This window comes from Rhodnius prolixus, unplaced genomic scaffold, assembly GCF_049639745.1.
Source record: "Rhodnius prolixus isolate KJV_2025 unplaced genomic scaffold, Rpr scaffold_2, whole genome shotgun sequence".
In the NCBI taxonomy this organism is placed as follows: Eukaryota; Metazoa; Arthropoda; class Insecta; order Hemiptera; family Reduviidae; genus Rhodnius; species Rhodnius prolixus.
Genome location: NW_027411592.1, coordinates 53124337 through 53147283, shown reverse-complemented (window position 1 = coordinate 53147283; position 22947 = coordinate 53124337). Strand labels below are relative to the sequence as shown.

The window sequence follows — 22947 nt, the reverse complement described above, 5'->3', positions numbered from 1 at the left end:
TTGCAAATATATATATTATAACACCTGTCACTAACATATTTTGTACTTCAGTTCATCGTATCTGCATTTAGAAGTTATGAACCTTATGTAAATCTAGTGACTAACAATCACTGCATACCAATAAGTTTCTGCTTTTTTTTGCTGTCCAATTACCAAACCTGTCAAACACTTATTTATGTTTTTTTGTTTTGTTTTGCTATGCAGAAATACAAAAAAGAAAAGTTGTATACGAGGAATTTAAACAAGGTAATATTTTAGAGCTAACAAATTAGCTCATTTTGCATAAATGAATAAAGATGTACAGGGCCGGAAAAAGAACGCACACTATTCAACAATCTATTTTTTTAAAGAGTTCACAAGAAGACAAGACAGAGGGAGGATACACCAACTTAACAATAACCATGTAAAAATATCTTTTAGACTATAAGCCCTGAAGATGAACTAGTCCCTAGGTCGAAAGCTCAACAGCATAAATAAATATCCTGACTGAAATTGGCAGTTATTTTTTTCATCCTATTGAATCAATGAATCTGTCACCAAAAATAATGAACAGTAATTATATTGTATAGTTTTAATATAGTTTTAATTATATTAAAACTAACGAAAACTTCATTTATTAAAGTAAAGATATTTCTTCAAAAATAATTTTAGATATGATAGGTTAGAAATTGAATAGAATTATATTAAAATAAAGTGCGTAATTATATGAGATTGCCGCTTTTTCATTCAAACACAGGTTTAGCCATTATTTATTTGTTTATTCACTTTGCAATACGTGAAATTAAATACATAAAACATTTAAATTTTATTGAATATCATAAAATAATAATTTATGAATACAAATGATCTACAGAGTTTGTTTATTCTATAAAAAGATATATTTTAAAAGATTTTTAAAGATCTTATCCATCGGGGAGGAAAAAACCAAGGCCTGAGAGCTTTACCCAGGAGCCGCTCTCCAGAATGAAGAGTCTGATTAAGCGGACGGGTCTGGAGGGTGAGCTCTAAAGTCGGGGAGCCACAATAGATCCAAAGGGATCGCGGTGGCGTAGGCCTTGAGGCCGCCCTAATTTAATCTAATCTAAAGATCTTATCCAGAGTTTTTCATGCTTGTGGCTCTTGGTAAGATTTATCAAAAATTATTTAACCAGTTAAGCGCGGAATTTAGTTTTAAACCCCCCCCCCCCCCACAGTGTGCGGAATTAAAATCACGACAATGACGTGTATACACGTCGAACGCAGTCAGGGCAAAACAACCAAAAGTTTACAACGTCATAATATGGTCACTGCAAGCGACTTTTTCCTGCAATCTCTCTGGGGCTTACAGATTACCAGAGCTCTTCTGTGCTCATTCAAAAATCTTGCACCGTTTCACTTTATGTATTGCCTCTAGTTAACTAGGGACGCAAGAGCTTTTTTTTTACTAGGAAGAAAAGAGTGCTTTGAATTCTGTGCAAAATGAAATCATGCTCCTACTGAGAGGTCTGAACCTCTATCTAAGGTAAAAAAAACGGCATTGCACAAGGGTTGAGAGCTTCTATTTGTGCGCCTAATTCCCCAATCCCTAATGCGGAGACCAAACATGTACCAACCACTTATCATTTGGCTGACTTTCACCGCAGTTCTATTGGTAAGATAAAGGGAAACATCCCACCAAATAATATTCTAATTGTATTTTATTAAAATTTCGAGTTTTTATAGTTAATGGCAATTTTATATTTTTCCCAACGAGTATACAACGTCGAAGGCACCGTAATGGAGATTTGGTTTGACGTTTATACACGTCAAATACACTTAACTGGTTAAGGAAAAATGGCTCACTACTTAAAACAGGTAGCCGACCCCTGACTTAGAGGAATAACTTTTTCCAGTAATAATGAGAGCATAATATCTATTATCTATTAGGGCAGCACTTCTTTAAGAATAGAAACAAAAAATGCTCTTCAGAGATTACTTCTTGGAGCCGATTCGAAACCAGTCACAATCATGTGAAGGATACAATCCGTGAAGAAGTCCAAAGAAATAGTTTTCTTGTTGAAAATCACAAAATGATTCTTCAACTTTCTTCATCATGAACAAAAAAGCTTCATGATCTTCAACTCTATAAATGTTGCATGACCACGAAGTGAAGGTAAAAGAAGCAGATCGCAATAAGAAGAGTGAAAGAAGAAAGAAACGTAGAGTAAAAATAAAATTTCTGAAGTCTAGACATGTCTCTGCGCTGGTTATTTTTTTCTATTTCCCCTTATATAAATAAAAGACAAGCCTTTGAACTATTAGCGGAGAAGAATTATTTTCGTTTTTTAAGTCCTCTAAAGGAAGAGGCTGCAATTATCTCAAACAAGTATCTTACGATTATTCCTCAACCTCACTTCCCCATCCATTCATTTATTCAGAGTTTTATTTTAGCCAAGACTTGGGGGCATGATGAGATGTGAAAGAATGCTTTAGCAAAGCAACAAAACTTACCTGAATGCAGTGAACCTGCTGTTTCATCTGTGATTGTGCTTTACCCACCACTTGAATATACAGCATTCATTTATCCTTAACTCTTTCCAAGTTCATTAAAAAAACATTCTAGAATCTTCTTTAAAAAGAATGAGAAGCCACAAAAATTCTTAGTAAAAAGGAAAAAATAATTTTAAAAAGAAACTGGTGTAGATCCTCATTAGAGTTTTCCCTATTCTTCTATTTATTACATAATTCATCGAATTGCCTCCCAAATAGATATGCCTGATATTACTAACCAACTGGCTACTACCGGCAAACTTAGATACCATAATCAGGCATCATAAAGACACCCACATCTATCTGGACATCGTGGGACTAACAAAGAGGACGAACAATATTAGAAGAAGATGAAGAAGAAGTGAAAAAAACTATAAATGAAATAAAATGCATAATTTACCAACAAAAAATAGTGGAGTTCAATATTAATATTGATGTTATTAGTTAATATTTTCCTCTTTACAGATAATGGTTCTCTGGTTTGGTAAACTCTTTAGGTTCAATAATTTTCCTACCTCTAACCAAATTATAGGTTAATTTAGAGGAAGGGGAACCGCCCCTCTCTTCGCAGCCAACCAAATCCATTATAAAATCCATTACAATATTATAGGCACTCTATCCCCATCCCTTCTCCATTTTCCGAAAACAATAGAATACCATTTATCGTCAAAAAAAAATAATGATATAATAAAATTTTGATTGGCCCAAAATATTTATTGTGTTAGGCGAGTAATTTATTAATCTGTTACGTAAAATAATTCGATTATCGATTTTATTTAAGAACAATAATCCATTAATACTCGTAGTATTAATGGATTAATTTTACATTGAATGGTGTAGTGTACGATCTTTTCAAAAAACCGGAAATATGGGCTTTTTGGAGGGAGAACAATTAAATGTATTTAATATTAAGATACATATCCGGTTTAAGGACTACCAGCTCATTGTATGCCCAGTTGTTTCCACAATATTCTAAAAATGCAACTTATTTGCATTTTTTTTAAATAAAATTTAGACTGGCTGGGAAGGGATTAATTGAGTGGTTAGCGAATACTGGGGATTCCAAGGGTTCGAATCCAGGCTGCTGGCCCTTTAGATTTCTCTCTTCTTAGGAGCTTCTTTCAGCTCACTGCCCGCTGATGGACGTACAGTTGTTTGTATCGAGAGAAAACTGGCCGAAGGCTGGCAGTGCATTAAAAGAAAAAAATACACCGGGCGCCAATAACCTCAAGATGTTGACGCGCCTTACATTAAAGCAAAAAATTACTCTGCGCAATATCGGTGATTTCATCCGCATGTTACTCTGATCGGTTACAGATTTTCATCAAAATTAAAAAAAAAAAAAAAAACCCTTCAAGTATGCGTACAGCAATTTGACTTCCACATGTAAAGCTCGTGCAAAGCGGGTTATTTTATCAAGGTAGGCTTTAACCGGCTTTAAATCTTTCAATGTTATACTAGTAAAACTTAACGGGCTCTCCAAATGTACTAATCATAATAAGCAGATCATAAGAACATGGAGGAGAAGAATTCCTTGCTTAAAAGAACTCTCAGTAAACTTTTAACTTAACCGACAAATCTTAATGAAGCTTAATATCAAGTAATGGCTGCAGTACTAAACAAATAAATACAAATAATAAATTACCTGAGAGAATACATCCTTTATTTATAAATTTTATTTAAATTTATCTTTAAAATATATCTTTAATAAAAATAAATTCCCCAATGCGACTGGTCAGTTATAGAGGCATTTGGGTTTAATAATTAATATTAAACGAACTAAAAAATAATAATCTCGCAGAAAAGAGAAGACAAAAACCGAACTGAGTGAAAAAAAAAAAGAAAAAGCAAAACTAAGTTTAGAAAAATAGCGCAAGGATGGCGCGCCACGCTGGACACTAAGGCAAGCTGATGATTGTGGAAGTTCAAAGTCCATGCTCCAAAGCCGAGGGCAGCGGAGGCGGCTACAAGTCGGGCGCGATAGTCTACCGACCTTGGAAATAACCGTCGTAGCATTGATTGTTGTTTGGCCCAATGACGTGCAGATCGTAATCAAGAGAGAACCAAAAACCTATATATATATATATATATATACATCGCCATGTTGTACCTCACGAACGAGTTGCTTTCCCGCCTCTCTCTTCAGATGTCTGGCGTAGCTTGGAGGCGGTACACTCGTGCGCTGGGTTTTTTTTTTTTTTTCCCCTTACTACAACTGTGTGTTCAATAGGTCGGCCTTGTTCTATATAGATTTTTGCAGGGTGTACACTGGTTGGCGAGATCCGCACATCAATTGTGGAAAATGTATTTTCCGTTCTTGTGAATTGCTTCTTCTTTTTTTTCTGTTTTTGGTAGCAAACAAATTTTTCTTTTAAATAAATTGCATTTTCTCTGCAGTAAAGGATCCTAAAATTCAGTTTTTTTTTACTTGACACGGCTTAGTTTTTCCGACAATAATTGTAGTTCTAACGGAGAAATTTCGTTCACCACGGAATTTCGGTTACTGTCTAAATATTGCTTAGTTAACTAAAAATTGTGAAGGCCATGCCAATTGTTGGTTAAGACAGGGCCTATCTTAGAATAAAATTGATCGTGATTGATTGAATTGTATAAAAATTGATCGCACTTCCTTTAGCCACATTTTTCTTCTAGGTCAATTGCACAATTTATGATTGATTTTGGGTTTTTTATAAATAATGTTGTCTGTCTTAGTGTATCTGTGGAATTCTAAGTACAGGGTGGGACAAAAGGTATGAACCGGTTTTAAAGGGTTCTGTTTGATTCAGTACAGAATCTAGTTTTTTACATTATGTTAAGTTTGAAAGATGATATCACGTAGATGGCTTCTCGTCTCTTTGAGGGGTGACGTGGAGTGGGCCTGCGCGCTCACCAGATTTGAGCGTTTGTGATTTTTTTCTTTGAGGGTACATAAAGGAAAAAGTTTTTAAACATCGTCCACATACCCAGGAAGAACTTAAGGACAGAATCAGAGAGGAAGTTACGGCAATATCCATCGAAATGTGCAGAAGAGCGGTTGAAAACTTCAGAATTCGCCTTCAAGAGTGCATCGCGGCTGACGGCCGCCACCTACGTGATATCATCTTTCAAACTTAATGTAAAAAAAACTAGATTCTGTACTGAATTAAACAATATAAACATAATTTCTGTAAGTTGAATTGTTTTTGTTTTATATCCCTTTAAAACCGGTTCATACCTTTTGCCCCACCCTGTGTATGTCGTCTTTGTTAATAGGCCATAATCATGTGTAAGTATGGTCGAGGAAGGCTAGGAAATATTTATTATTATTAGAGATTACTTAAGGTGATAATTAGATACTAAAATATTTTATGTGAGTTACCAAAAGTTATCAGAGTACCTGTACAAAGCTATTTAACGTGAAGAATGGACCAATCACAGGCTATTAAATTGATAACATAAATGGTATATCAGAAAATGTTCATCCATTACATTTATTAGACCAGTATTACAAAATGGTCGACCCCTTTATGCTCATAATTATGGTAAAAAACCAATGTTTAACCCAATCTTAATGGTTTATTAAGAGAAAACAATCTTAATTGGATATCTAAAGTGGCGAAGTATAACGTCGACCAGCCTCTTTTTGCCACGATCAACTAAAGAAAATGCCGAGGTAACCCTTGGAGATTAAACTGGACGCTAATGGGCAGAGGTTTTTCGCAGTTATACCTTAATCTAAATTATTTAATGGTGAGGTAAGCGAAGCACAAAGGACTTAAGCGATCTCTTTTGGCCGGAAGAAGGTCGTAAAAAATCAATAATAACTTCGCGTTATTGAACAAAATATAAAAAAATTTAGGAAAATATAGAAGAAGTCGTTTTTCAAATATTTTTTTTCTCTATTCGATACAAAGACCGGTTTTTAGAGCTCAGAAAGAAAAAAAACTAGAGAAAACTTAATATCGACCAAAAACAAAATTAACCCAATCGCCGTACATGGTTTTTATTGCAAAATAACTAAACACAGATAATACTCGAAGAAGGAGCATAAAGCATAAATGAAAGCACAGCTTAAAGTTAGTTTTGTAAATGTCACGATAAAATTTAACCACAAAAACGGTTTGGTACACCATCAACGAGAGTTACCATTTAACAACTGTCTCTTCTTATCTAGACAGAGCTGTGAATTGTGGTCTAACTTGAAACATTCACTATAGTCTGCTAAATACCAACATCTCCTTGGTTCGCTTTGATCAGAACTCATTATCTATCTGGCAGACACAAAGCACGTCACTCCAAAACACCGTCTGCTTTAACTTCAAATATAAATAAAAATAATTAACTAAATTTTAAAACATTTATGTTAAACACTTAGATCACTTTTTGTAAAACATTGTGTGGCTATAATCAACAAATTGTTACTAAACATTTTGTGAGTGTGAATACGTATTTCTCTTCTGAAAGAACCTTAAACGTTAAGACAATAAGCTTGTAGATTCTGTTGACGTGAACGTCCCAAAATCACTGAGTGACATGTCAAATAAGGCAAATACTATTTGGAAAAAACTCTAGTTTACAAGAAAACCAAAGTACGTATATATATTGCTAAAAAAAGTCGCGTGAGTGTGCATATTAGGGGCAAAAATTAAATTGGAAATAAAATAATAGTTAATGGAGCAGAAAACTCCCGACAAAAACCGATCGCATTCGGCTTATCAAAGAGAAAAGAAGAGAATTGATGTTAAAAAGTCGCGGCTAAGGCAGGTTGGGTTAGAGATCCAGTGATTCCTGGAAATCTGTTCTTTTTCTTATTAATTTTCCAACTTCTAACCCATCGGTCCTTAATCGCATAGGTTTGTGCTGACTTTACTGGCCTGTAGCGAGTTTATCCGCTATATCTCAGGAACGGATGATCGTACAGAGTTCAAATTTGATATTTCATTCTGGTGCCACCAGCGGAAGATGCCATAAATTTTTGGTCAAAATAACTGCACCGGAAGTACCACTTTACTGAATAGATTTTTCACTTTTTTAACTTTTTTAGAAAAACTGCTTTTCCGATTTTCTTTAAACTTGGTATAATTATAGCTCACACATAGCTCTACAACTTTTATAGGAAGCGATTTTCTGTAATACTTCGATTAAGGGCATTTTTGGGGGGAGGGGGTAGTGGGTCAGTCCGGTAGAATGCCAGTTCGCTGTGTTATATGGACTTACTTCCTACTGAATATTAATTTGGATTAAATATGGAACTTAAATTCTGTAGACCGAAGAAAATTGGTCAACCGGAAATACCATTTTGTAAAATCGATTTTACAGTTTTTTTTCAAATGTTCTCGTAAGTTACATCTATGATTTATTTTAAATTTGGTGTACATTTATAGCAAACTATTTTATAGCTTTTCTTAAAAACAAGTTTTCTGAAAACTTCCTGTAGGGCAATTTTTTGGGGAGAAAGGGGAAGGGGTTGTTATTATAACTTATTAATATACACTCGTACTATAGTAGTAATAAATGTTTTTGTTACAACTAATTGCATATTAACGTAATTTTAATACATAACTTCCATCAAGTATATGTTAATTCCAGCTTATATTTAATGTGTATAAAAAAAGTTACGTACAGATGTTTTGTTTTATTAAAAAAAGAAAAAATTATCAACTTCCTGTATGAAAACGATAATGATCAGATGATGATGATGGCTACTGAAAACAATGGAGGGAGTGCATTTCATTAACCTAATTCTATTTCCTTCTCCACGATGATGATGATGTCATACGAGACAATACGGTCGATCGAAATCGTTTGTTAGCGATAAATTATGCGTACAATTGATTCATCTTGATTGAAAAATAATTTATACATAAATCTTATTCAGGGAGAAAATTATATGCTACGAATCGTGACTAAATATTGAAGGTGAACTCAAATTGCGAGAGGAGAAGGAACTACTAATTATGTCATACAAGATATAAAAATTATTCGGAGTTCTAGCGATGACTATTACTTAATGTGGGATCGAAAAAACTGAAAAAAGTGACTTAAAAATCCATTTTTTTGAATGTTTAGAATAAGTTTAATTTAAAGTTCTCTACCAACACAAATAATTTACAAAAATCAAATCCTAATTAACTGTCAAGTTTCAGAATTCAATACGCCGAAAGGCAAAAAAAAACAATTTTAATTAGGACTTACAGAAATAATTGTACGGATAGATTTCTCTGTTCTGTAACAAGATTGTTAGTTCGAAATGTACGACAGTTTGTAACAAGGGATGATGATATCAAGACAAAATTAATGATTATACTTATTTTTGGACCAATTATCCCGTTCTTAGCCATTTTATATTGGTAATAAATTGGGGAATAACAGGAGTCAGTGAAAAAATAGAGAAAGCAACATCAATGCAGGTTATAAATATTTTCAGGGATCCTTTCAAATAATAATTAAGACTAAACTAACAAGTTTTCCATTAATTAATTTTTCCTTCCTTTTTCCTTTATAAGAGTTTTCTTCAGAAAAGCCAATTTGAAGACACCTGGGTGCGGAAAAGTGGTGTTTAGAAAAGAGCAATGGGGTCAAGGTTCGGCAAAATCTTTGGGAGTTCACATTTTAATGTTTGGAATTGAAAAATAATAATAATAAATAACTAAACCACCAGAGGATCTGATGCTGCGTTTTGGCCGATCTCAGCGGTCAAGATTATCACTTTTTTTGTCAGCTGCTTTGGTCCTAAAATAGTTGTAAAGTATTCTTAACGTCTTTACTTAATAGAAACACATACACGTAGTCTCTCATACTTCGGCTCTCACCAATATCAAATAGCAGAGATAGAATATACAGAATACATAGAATATGGCTTATAGAGAACGGAAGAGTGTCCATGGCACCATGAACCAGCTTGGACTAAGAAGCCGTTTTTGAAGAATACGGGAGAGGAACAAGGGCCCTGAGTAAATCTCCCCAAAATACCTGAACTATATATACTCTTGCGGCGATAAGACGGAAGTTTCAGTCACCACGGAAAGGTTTTACCACAATCTACCGGTTTCCATCTACTGGATTCCATAAAAAAGTCTGGCCAATAACTAGAAGTTGAAACGGAGTAATCCGTCTCTGAGGAGAATAAAGTGGAGTAATGCTCTGCATCCTTAAATGCTGGTTTCTCTGGGATTTTCATGAGAGAGAGCACCTGGATGGTTACCCTCCTCAAGAACTCACTTCTCACTTCTTAATTTCGGAATGCCATCTTTACAATATCCGGAAAAAGGCTTTGACTTCCGGAGGAAGGGATTAGACAGACTCACACACAAAAATCAAGATAACATTTGACAGGAAATAGTAATTTTATAGGGTTTTATGGGGACTTATTGAGCTTTCTTTACAAAAATGTTTTATTTAGAATGCATCTACTTGTATACTATTAAAGGCAACTGACCTCAGTAAATACTCTAAAGTTTTAATTTAAATTTGATTATTTAAATAATTTAAACCCTTTCTAAAGAAAGAGTCTTATATTCTACAGCAGATTTGGACTTATCTCCGAATGAAAACTGTACTCGTATTTCCAGAAAAACAATGCGGTATTTTATTGTCAATTTCCTTAATCTGAAATCTTCGAACCTTCGCTAAATTTTTGAAAAAGGTATTGGGCCTGTGTTACCGAAATATTTAAATTTAATTTTATGGTAAAATAATGAACTGTTTACCTACTACAATAAAAGATAAAGTACTTTCTAATTGCCTTTTCTCAATTTTTCCTTTTCAATTTTTCAGCTCCATTACACACATCACACTTACAACAGTTCTATTTTTCAACTTTTATATTTATAAAAGATTTTTCATGGAAATATCTCTAGAGGAAATTGTTAGTTAATGGAAAAGTATTGATGACAAGTTCAGCACCCGTTGTGCTAACAATAAGGTTCCATTAGATTACACAGCAGGAAACAGATGGTGGAAAGAATATCGACCAAATTTTCACCCAATATATATTTATTGTATATACACTCTTCTAAAAAGGATTTTACGTATACTACTACGATCAAGTCTGTCTTGACAAAATGATTTTTATAAATATTGTACATTTGTGGGTAGAGAAACAGTATTAAAAGAATAACACCTTCAGGTCAAAGTTCGAACTATAATTTTTCACCGAAAATGCGTGCTACTAACTAAATTTGAATGCGTGTTATTCCAGTGTATTTTAATTTTTTTTAAATAAGAAAAAGAGAATTGTGAATGCATGCTATTTTTAAATATTAAGTTTTTAAACTTTTCAAGCCCACTGAGTGGTTTTTCGAAAATTATTATTTAGAAAAATGCGTAATCGCAAAGTTCAAAGCTGATATTTCGAGTGGCTAAGATGTTTTTTAAACCAGACTGGCTACTCATATCCCTTCTCGGTAGGAAGTGACACTTGACCGAATTATTTGATTTATTTGTTCACTTAGTTGCGAGATTTTCTCGAGAGAAGTTGGTATTGTTCATTGATTAACAATTTTTCTTGTGACTCATTTTTCCCGGAAAATTTCTATTAACAGCACTCTTGAGAACGGGAAATGATGAAGATATCCTCCACTTCAGTGAATTGCGTACAATTTATACGCTACGCAGTGATAATGTTTGTTTAAATCAAAATTTTACGAATATGAAGGGAAAAAAGTTGATAATTTGGTGTTTATGTACTTTACTAAATGAATTTTACACTTTTTTTTTTTGAGATTTTATCGTCAACGATTCTTACGATTAATGCTAAACTTTGTAGCAAACTCACGACTGTCATTTGAGTACCCCCCCCCCTTGGGATCTGACAGAACTTCATTCAGACACACAATCATTAAATATCAAAACATCAATAGAATGTTCAGTCAAGTCAGCAGTATGAAAGGTAGTTGTACCAGTTGCGAATCAAGTCAGCTGGGTGCTGTTGAATTTTCTCTGGCTAGGAACAGCTTTAAAGTTCAACTTACTGCCTGTTGTTAGACAGAGTTGCTAGTTAAGTTGACAAAAAAAAGAAAAGATTTTTTTAAACAAACTTTGACGAGAATTTCACAAAGAGAAAATGGAAATTATAATTATCAGAGTTAAAAAAACTCCCTTGCTCACAATTATCAGCCTTATTCAGTGAAAAAGAAAATGGCTACTATGAATAAAATTTCCAGATTTGCCACGAGGGAGTCCCGCTCTGGCACTGTAGCCTAATTGGCTTTGTGCGACTTAGAAGAGATGCAAAGTGAACTCTGTGACAACCTTTCAGATACACAGTGAAAGGAGAGAGAGGGAAACAAGATCTCATATTCATGACCACCTGCAAAATCTCGGACAATATTTTTGGAGACCCAAAAGTAATTTCAGACAAATGAGACGAAGATGTGGGGGGAGGGGCAGACCATAACAAAGAAAATTTTCCGAACTAAATTGTCCCATTTTATTATTTGCATTTTCAAGAAATGTGAAAACTTAATCAAATTGTTCGATATTTTTTTTAAATAAATATATATTTCTTGCACGTTTCCTCCTCGGACTTAAGACAACTTCAAGAACATCAGTCGTTAATAGAAAAATGGCGTAAAATATATAAAAGCGAAAAAAAGGAAGAAAAATTCATTCTAACAACTTTTACTTTGTCCCGGTGTTAAATTTAACAATACTTGGCTTCCTTACTTCTGATAAGAGTTCGGCTACCTAAGATCACAGATGGACATCTTGGTATCCTTAGATCAGGCTACAAAGAATAGAAAACAACAGATATTTTGCTTGCTATCAGACAAAAAAATCTTAAACCTAAGTTACAAATCTAATTATTTTCTTTAAAAAACTGTTCTGAAACAAAAGATTTATGGGTTTTCTGTTAAACAATCTAATTCTTACCGAATCCAAAATCTAACCGAAACCATGTAACCAATACTTTTTATTATGCCTCAATTCCAAACCTTAGATAATAATCCATCCAAGGCGGAAGTAAGAACAGAGAAGGATGAGAAATAACTGGGCGAGATGAACGTTGCAGTTCTGACGGCACAGGGCAATGTAACAATAATACGAGGGTCGTTTGAAAAGTCCGTGCAAAGTCAAGAGAGATAGCACTACTGGCGCGTATCGAGGTTATGTTTAGTTAGTAGCATCTCTTGGAAGAACACACACCAAGTTTCAGCCAGATCGGTCTATTTCTTTGTGTTTGGCATTCGTTTGAATCGAGGAAGTCGAGTGATTTTCAAAAAATGGACGAAAAAGAATTTCGTGTGTTGATTAAACACTACTTTATGAAAGGCAAAACGCCTGAGGAGACTAAAGAGAAGCTTGATAAACATTATGGTGACTCTGCACCTTCGATTAGAACAGTTTATAAGTGGTTTCAAAATTTTCGGAGTGGCCACATGGGCACAAGTGACGCTGAACGTTCTGGACGCCCTGTTGAGGTTACTACTCCAGAAATCATTGATAAAATCCATGATATGGGTGATGGATGACAGAAGAGTGAAGGTGCGTGAGATTGCTAGTAGTGCTGTGGGCATCTCGAATGAACGGGTACATAATATTTTGCATCAACATTTGGACATGACAAAGCTATCCGCAAGATGGGTGCCGCGATTGCTCACGCTTGACCAAAAACGAAATCGTGTGAAGTGTTGCAAGGACGGTTTGCAGCTGTTCCAGAAGAATCCGCATGACTTTAAGCGTCGTTTCGTCACTGTGGATGAAACATAGACACATCACTACACTCCTGAGACCAAAGAACAATCTAAACAATGGGTTACCAAGGGGGAATCTGCGCCAAAAAAAGGCGAAGACCGTACCTTCGGCCGGAAAGTTTATGGCGACTGTCTTTTGGGATTCGCAAGGAATAATCCTCATCGACTATCTGGAAAAGGGTAAAACTATTACAGGTGCATATTATTCATCGTTATTGGACCGTTTGAAAACCGAGCTGCAAGAAAAACGCCCACGATTGGCCCACAAAAAAGTGCTTTTCCATCACGACAACGCACCAGCTCACACCTCAGCAGTTGTGGTCGCAAAATTAATGGAAATAGGGTTCCAACTCGTTTCACATCCCCTCTATTCTCCAGACTTGGCTCCCTTGGACTACTATTTGTTCCCCAATATGAAGAAATGGCTGGCGGGAAAAAGATTTTATTCAAACGAGGAGGTGATTGCAGAAACGAATGGCTATTTTTCAGACTTGGACAAATCCTATTATTCGGAAGGGATCAACAAACTAGAGCAGCGTTGGACGAAGTGTATAAGCCTAAAAGGAGACTATGTTGGAAAATAAAACAGGTTTACCCCAAAAAATTAAGTAGTTTTTATTTTTGCACGGACTTTTCAAACGACCCTCGTAAAACTTGAAAGCGCGCATCGCCATGACTGTGAATGCAGTTATAATCAATCAATAATTTTCAAGTGGCAGTATATTTAAAAAAGGTATTGATATTTAAAAAAAAAAAAAAACTAATTGAAACCAATCAATGATTAGTAAAAAGTTCTTAATTTGAAGAAAACCTCTCACCAGATTTTACTTTTAAAACAATATTAAAATACAAAATGAAATATTGAACGAGGAAAATACAAGCTCCACAAATAAAATAGTGTAATACAAAGTCCAACCAGTGCCGAGCATTTAGTTCTACAAACCAAACCACCACTACCCACATATTATAAATACATTTTCTCTAATCGATATGCCCGCATTCAGTTCGATATTGTGTACCAGTAATGCACCAAAACGCTATATCACTTTAATTAACGACTATTTCATTAATCGAAAATAAATAGTATAAATAAAATTAAATTATTATTATTTTAATTAAAACTTGTCTTTATATTATGCAATAAAATAAGTAAGTTAAGAAAAATGCACCAGTAGCTCTTGTGAATAACTCGAACGATCTGGTTATATCTGGTTTGGTAATTGTTGGAGGAAGGCAATAATAATTATTGTTGCATAATTAAACAATTACTCAGTATATTATTAATATTAATGAAATACTAATTCACTATTAGAAACACTTAATATCTTTACTAAGTCTTGTACTTACCACGTAACTCAGTAGATTTTATTACGCAATTTCTTTTTTTTCCATTTCCATTTTCTTTTGAATGGTTAAAGTTCTTTAAAAATTATTTTTTGATTTAAAAATGTGCAGAGGAAAAATTATGAAAACATATTTTTAATTTGAAGATATTTGTTCGTCTTTAACTTCCGCTAATTTTGCTTTCTAATTTTATTTGTTAATAAATGCATTTTCACCGGAATAACAGATGTTTTTAGCGTATATACTTACTTGTATAAAGGAAGTGAAGTACTGTACTAGAAAATCGTGGGATTGCATCACCCAGGAAGCTTGCTTGCAACAGCGACCCCCTGCTGCGGGAGTGAACTATTTTACTATCAATTCGTAACCATTTCATTAGAAACGCTTTTCCCGATATGAGATCTCAGGAAAAAAAAAAAAAAAAAAATTAAAAAAGAACTCTCTAAAGGTACCACACAACAGAACCGGAAACCTTTTCTCGTCGCCACGGTGACATAACATGGCTATAATTCTGAGACCCACACTTCCGCAAATGGTTTCGTTTAAAAACTTTCATTTCCAACAATTTATCGTTACAAAATATTTTCGTGGGTTTTATACAAGGTTAAGGAGGAGTTATTTGAAAATATTCCTTGGAATGTGACACTTAGTTTATTAATAGCGTAATTACTGAGTTTATTAAACTGTTTTAGTAATTTTAATGACTGACCCAAGCGGTACACAGATAACCTAACAAAGCCCTGGCACGACTTTATATTGGAAGTTTCACTTAGAATTGTAATAATTACAATAATTGAAAGTCTTAAGAGTGTGCAATCTAAGTTTTTGGTTTTCTTTCGAAATTAAGAAAAAATTAAACGAGTTTAAGCTCAAAGTTCAAAAAAACTGAAGTTGTTTTCGAAAACAAATAACTATTTTTGTCGTATTTTATAATCTGCTCTTCGACACACAAAATTTCTGAAAAAATAACTAATTACCCACCTTAAACATGTTACAGCTAAAAGAGATTAGTAAAAAGACGTTAGTTTTGGTAACTTTCCAAGGTAAACAAACATGGACCAGAATCTCTCTCTGTCAGTTTGGAGAGAGTGGGAGAGAGACAGATGGTCAAAATAGATGTTCAAGGCTTTACATGAGAACTGTTATGCGGTATCTTAGTTTAAAGGAAATCATAACAATGTTATGATAAAGAAAATGGAAAAATGCCTTCAATATAATAGTATTATTTCCGGTTTTACTTTGTCGTGTCAAAATTATAAGTGATATTGTTGGACGACAATGTAGTAAAAAGTTTTGTAAGCTCATGCGATTTCTTGTTTAAACTGATAAGACCAAATCAAAAAATGTATGAGCAATGAAAAGCTTCAAATTTCGTACAACCTGACATGATCGAAATTGGAAATTTATTTTCACAATTAAAAATTGGGATATAGGATATTTTTAATGTTTAATTTAAATAAAAACCAAAGCGGGTTTTATCTTGTAACGTTTATAATTGATTGTGGGGTTAAATTCAATTAAGTGCTCGTTTTAATTTCAAGGCGTGATTGATTTCCAGATGATTAATCCTTAAAAGTTCCCATATGGGACCCAAAATCAATACGATTCAATTCCTATGGGATTATTATTCTAGTATTCTAGTTTTAAATAATGGCTGGCTTATTATTGTAAAAAAAAAAACCTTTCAGATTAACTAATTTATAATTAGATAATTTAAAAAAAAAACACCTGTTTTAAAGCGAAGTCCTGGAAGTATCAAAAAGTGTTTTTGTGAAATTAACACCGAAAGTACCACTTCGTTTTTGTTCGGATTTTGTATTTTTTTTTCGAAAATATCTACAACTTCATTAAACCTTTAGACGCTACCTGTGTCTATCTGTGCATGTAGACCAGTGGTCCCCAAACTTTTGTGATCCTTGTTCAAACATTGGTTTAAGTTCCTCATTTGTGGATATTTCAATAAGCTGATCTGAGTTTGTCCACGCGTAAAAAGGGTTCAACACCCAATCGGGAATATCCGAATGAAGAATGTCTTCAAATCTTTGGTTCAGATCTGCATGAAGAGCCGTTAAGTTGTTGACAGTGAGCAAGCAAATCTTCATCTCTATTTTGCAATTTCGAAGGATTTGGAAACTGAGAACATTCTCCTCTTCCCAGTTTTGTATTTACAGAAAATGTTTTCTGCAACAAACGGAGATATTACGCTTTTAATTTTGATTAAATTTAATTGGTCACCTTCTTAGTCTCTAATTTCCAAAATAATAAAAATGGATCACAGTTTTATTATTTTATATTGAACCTTGCGCGGACCCCCTGACGTTGTTCAGGGACCTCCAAATCAATTTTAATTTTCCACGGACCCCCTGAATGATACCGGGGACCCCTGGGGGTCCGTAGGGACCACTGATGTAGACCAACCGCATCTTAAAATTTGTATCATTTTTTTTTTGGTTGGCAACGATTCAGTGCACTTCTAGGAGTAAGGATGCTGGAGATTTCCGATTTGAAGGAAAAATCAGTTGTGAGGGAAGTCTGTTACACCGGAACCATTCGTATATCACCCAAAATTAGAAAAGTACAATTGATTTTCGACGAATAAGAGCTTCCTTTAGAAACCCTATTATTATATTTGTGAACTTAACACCTTCGTAAATCAGTAAACATTTTTAACTTTGAACAGAACCTTGCGAATTATCATATGTTTTTTTTTTTTTAAATAAGAAATGGAAAAATCGAATAGTTTAATTACAATTCCTTATCATTAGCGCTGAGTCCAATTCTGTCTTTGTCTTTTTTGTTATTAAATTATCTTACATTCTACAGCAGAAGATTTCGTAACAACATTAAAAAAAAAAAAGTGAAAACACAATAAAAACGTCACTCAAGGTAACGTTCAAGGCAGGCGTAGTAACTCTGACCTGAGTCATAATAATTGTATCGAACATATACTAGGATTCTCCCCACCACTCATTTTTAAATGTCCATGTCATTGATCCTTATTATGAATAATAAATGCAATAACTATAAAAATATATTTAATTTAATATTTAAGTGGTGCTCCATTATCTCTCTAATGTAACCAACAAATAAAACTGCAATAAAGATCGATTAATCGAAGAATATTGTTTCTTATTTTATAAAGAAAGCAAAATATAGTTTCTTTAAATTAGCTAAAGGTGAAGGTTCAATAAGGTTTCCTAATGCTTCAGTTTAAAGCGATTTCTCAGCAGAATTAAATAAAGAAAATCACAACATAATTTAATAATTTCTACATTGTACTCAAAGCTATAAAGTGAAATAATATTTTTTCAGCTTTTCTGAAAAATAGTCCTGAATTTGTAGGTTCGAGAGAGCTTTTCCTATTTTCTCTGTTTTTTTTTAAGCAAAATATTTGGAATTGGGAAAACTTACGAGGGTAGTTTGAAAAGTCCGTGCAAAGTCAGAGAGATTAGCACTACTGGCGCGTATCGAGGTTATGTTTAGTTAGTAGCATCTCTTGGAAGAACACACTCCAAGTTTCAGCCAGATCGGTCTATTTCTTTGTGTTTGGCATTCGTTTGAATCGAGGAAGTCGAGTGATTTTCAAAAAAATGGACGAAAAAGAATTTCGTGTGTTGATTAAACACTACTTTATGAAAGGCAAAACGCCTGAGGAGACTAAAGAGAAGCTTGATAAACATTATCGTGACTCTGCACCTTCGATTAGAACAGTTTATATGTGGTTTCAAAATTTTCGGAGTGGCCATATGGGCACAAGTGACGCTGAACGTTCTGGACGCCCTGTTGAGGTTACTACTCCAGAAATCATTGATAAAATCCATGATATGGGTGATGGATGACAGAAGAGTGAAGGTGCGTGAGATTGCTAGTGCAATCGTTTGAAAACCGAGCTGCAAGAAAAACGCCCACGATTGGCCCACAAAAAAGTCCTTTTCCATCACGACAACGCACCAGCTCACATCTCAGCAGTTGTGGTCGCAAAATTAATAGAAATAGGGTTCCAACTCGTTTCACATCCCCCTATTCTCCAGACTTGGCTCCCTCGGACTACTATTTCTTCCCCAATATGAAGAAATGGCTGGCGGGAAAAAGATTTTATTCAAACGAGGAGGTGATTGCAGAAACGAATGGCTATTTTTCAGACTTGGACAAATCCTATTATTCGGAAGGGATCAACAAACTAGAGCAGCGTTGGACGAAGTGTATAAGCCTAAAAGGAGACTATGTTGAAAAATAAAAAAGGTTTACCCCAAAAAATTAAGTAGTTTTTATTTTTGCACGGACTTTTCAAACGACCCTCGTATAATTGATTAAGTGAAAACATTTCTTGTACCTCTAAAAATTAATGACTAGTTTTATCAAAAACCAGTGGGTTTTTTTTTATTGACTTACTTCTTACCTAAAACCAGACAATAATGGCAATTCATTCTTCTCACTTGAGACCCAACTGTTGTGGTACTTTCTAAACCATCTCTTGATCCTTAGAAAAAGGGATTCACAACCAAACACCTCAACCATCAAAGAATAATAAAAATTCCTTCAATTATAAAATCCTCAATCGTTAATGGTTTGTGCTCAGTATCCAATTTCAACATCCATCAAGATCTTGAAGTTCGTTTCTTTTTTTAAAAAAAGTTCTTGGTCAAATTCCTTAATATAAAATTATTTACATAATACTCTCATGCTTTTCCAATCTAATCCTCTGAACTCAAATCTCATTGGCTGAACACTTTATTACTGTTTAATGTTAATTTGTTATCAAATCAATCCTCTAGAACTTAGTAATTAAAGAAAATACCAACAATAAGAAGTACTGTTACCCAGACTATGTATTATTATATCTTACATCGTACGATATTTATTAGTGAGAGACGAATTTTGTTGGTAGTATTTCTTATGTAGTGTACATTTGTGTGTGTGTGCGTGTGCGTGAGTTTGTGATACTTTTGATTGAAGTGGGGGGTGAAAACAGTTGGAAGGGGAAATGAGCCACAAGCCAGTTCTAATCGGTAGCCAAGCTTGTCTTCCTTCATACTCTGAGATACTTCTAGATTTCTGCTTCAAACCAGATAGAACTGGATGATACAGCATCAACTAGTTGAATCAGAAAATCACCAGTGTGACAGACAAACATATAAACAGATAAAGAGACATACAAATTGTGAATGAACTCCAGAAGATTGGACAGTATTATCTTTCTTTACAACAAATAAAGATATCAATAAAATTCCAAATACCACACAAGTTAATTTATAATTAATTTTTCCGCCCCAAAATTAAACTAATTTCGATGAGTTTTCCTTTTTGTTATTTTTACCTCTGATAGAAAATCACCTTTGGACAGCATCTGTAAAAATGAATCGAATTATTTGTATATTTATTTGAAAGACTAATAATGTTTCTTTTGTTTTAGTTAAAGATGTTTCAAGCTAATCCAAGTCCATTATCCCAATTTTGACAATTACCATTACGTAAAGGTGATTCAAATGAAAATCTTATTTAGTAATCAAGTTCAATCAAGTTGATTATAGGGAAAGTTTGGCAGGTTTTATTAATAGAATTTTTCAAAATGTTTTCCTGAATGAAATATTTGTTGGTAGACTTTTATAAGTCAATATTCCGCTCTGGGGGAGGTTTTACATTGTTTTTTCCCCTTAGCCTGCATTATTTTCTATTTTTTGGGTTAAATGGACAAATCTCTTGGAAGATGACAAGAAAGAATAATCAATGCTGTTTGGGTGGCTATAATGGTGTCTGTTCCACAAATTACGATTTACAAAAGGTAAATGCTTTTTGGATCCATCGTGGAAGTTGTGTCCATATAGGAAATGGTTCGAGGGACCGCAAAGTCAGCCTAATTGAAGTTGTGGATGATTTAAAAAAAAAGCGCATGGGAAAAGTTTAAAAAAAGCCAAAATAATAGTTACATCTAAAAATAGTTTTATTCATTACATTTTGGGCCATGTTCTTTAAATTGAAACTTGCGCTTGTAAAGTGGAACCGAAATGATGATATAGGAAACATTCTTGGGAGAAGAAGGCTGAAGTACGAGGGTCGTTTGAAAAGTCCGTGCAAAGTCAGAGAGATATCACCACTGGCGCGTATCGAGGTTTTGTTTAGTTAGTAGCATCTCTTGGAAGAACACACACCAAGTTTCAGCCAGATCGGTCTATTTCTTTGTGTTTGGCATTCGTTTGAATCGAGGAAGTCGAGTGATTTTCAAAAAATGGACGAAAAAGAATTTCGTGTGTTGATTAAACACTACTTTATGAAAGGCAAAACGCCTCAGGAGACTAAAGAGAAGCTTGATAAACATTATGGGGACTCTGCACCTTCGATTAGAACAGTTTATAAGTGGTTTCAAAATTTTCGGAGTGGCCATATGGGCACAAGTGACGCTGAACGTTCTGGACGCCCTGTTGAGGTTACTACTCCAGAAATCATTGATAAAATCCATGATATGGTGATGGATGACAGAAGAGTGAAGGTGCGTGAGATTGCTAGTGCTGTGGGCATCTCGAATGAACGGGTACATAATATTTTGCATCAACATTTGGACATGACAAAGCTATCCGCAAGATGGGTGCCGCGATTGCTCACGCTTGACCAAAAACGAAATCGTGTGAAGTGTTGCAAGGACGGTTTGCAGCTATTCCAGAAGAATCCGTAGGACTTTAAGCGTCGTTTCGTCACTGTGGATGAAACATGGATACATCACTACACTCCTGAGACCAAAGAACAATCTAAACAATGGGTTACCAACGGGGAATCTGCGCCAATAAAGGCGAAGACCGTTCCTTCGGCCGGAAAGATTATGGCGACTGTCTTTTGGGATTCGCAAGGAATAATCCTCATCGACTATCTGGAAAAGGGTAAAACTATTACAGTTGCATATTATTCATCGTTATTGGACCGTTTGAAAACCGAGCTGCAAGAAAAACGCCCACGATTGGCCCACAAAAAAGTCCTTTTCCATCACGACAACGCACCAGCTCACACCTCAGCAGTTGTGGTCGCAAAATTAATGGAAATAGGGTTCCAACTCGTTTCACATCCCCCCTATTCTCCAGACTTGGCTCCCTCGGACTACTATTTGTTCCCCAATATGAAGAAATGGCTGGCGGGAAAAAGATTTTATTCAAACGAGGAGGTGATTGCAGAAACGAATGGCTATTTTTCAGACTTGGACAAATCCTATTATTCGGAAGGGATCAACAAACTAGAGCAGCGTTGGACGAAGTGTATAAGCCTAAAAGGAGACTATGTTGAAAAATAAAAAAGGTTTACCCCAAAAAATTAAGTAGTTTTTATTTTTGCACGGACTTTTCAAACGACCCTCGTATTTCCGGAACTCACAATAGTTCCTCCCAAAAAAAGTATAGTTAAGGTTAAGGTTATAAGGTTATTTAAGGTTAAAAAAGTATAGTGGTCGGTATCATATTTGAAAACCTAAAATAATCAATGTAGAAGCGTATTATCAAAAAGATTGTCGAAATTTACCAGAAAAATTGCCGAAATTTCTTTACTTAGAAGCCTCATTTACAGCTTACAGTCCAATGATGGACGGTCTGTAACGAGAGAAAACTGTTCGGAAGCCAGGCAGTATTACTGAAAACAGGAGACCTGTGTCTTACCTGCGGCAATTACTTAAAAAAAATTTGATGCACCTAAATTGAAATATAGAACGATGCGCCCGCTCCAAGAGGTCTGCAGTTTTTTAAAGATTTTCATTTGAATCATTATCGTAAACATCGAGAAACAAATTTACTGCAAAAATGCAATGCAACTGCACACAATGATTGGATGCAATACCCTCTTTCCCATCCCACCAATTCATCTTGCACTTGCACCTTATTATTCATCCATCATATAATAAATAATACCACCATCATCATCAACCTTAAAATGTTTACACAATTTTGAACCCTACTAAATTACACATGCAAACATCTACGTAATTACTTGCTGGATCTGATATATTCCCAACTCCTTATAAAAATATTGTTTAAAAATGTTAATTTCAAAGTTAAATTAGGTATAATTCATTGGCTGATAAATAATTAATAGTCTTTCATTGCTTAGATAAATCATTTTTTAATTACATGAAACTAATCTCTGGTTAAGTAAAAAAGAACATTGGTTATTTCGATTCAATTTTTTGTGTGGTTATTTGTTATTTTATTACGTCTTTTGTTTAAACAAAAAACACTTTTATTAACTTATTTGAATAATTACAACTACTATCCCCGTTGGCGAAAACCAGCAACCAAGAAATACTCGTAATTTGACGTAAAATTGACGGCGAAGAAGAAATAACCTAGTCTGTGACAATCCACACTATTTCCTAGCAAACCCTAGGCCAATCACTACACTATATCGACGTTGACACTTTATAAAATATTACGTGGCCACCACTGTTGTC

General features: G+C 34.4%; 1 protein-coding gene across 11 annotated transcripts in view; it reads right to left on the bottom strand.

Annotated features, from left to right (window-relative positions):
• MESK2 (misexpression suppressor of KSR 2) overlaps positions 1–22947 on the bottom strand; it is a 176085-nt gene that overhangs the window by 37026 nt on the left and 116112 nt on the right. For 6 of the 11 annotated variants that reach the window (XR_012455097.1, XR_012455098.1, XR_012455096.1 and 3 more), the window contains exon 4: positions 19843–19872. The exons of the other annotated variants lie outside the window; for them this stretch is intronic. Coding sequence is in view for 3 of the 6 variants with exons in the window: in XM_074116912.1 (XP_073973013.1) it covers positions 19843–19872 (30 nt within the window). In the remaining 3 variants the exon portion in view is untranslated. The remainder of the gene's footprint in view (positions 1–19842; positions 19873–22947) is intronic. 11 annotated transcript variants of the gene reach the window in all.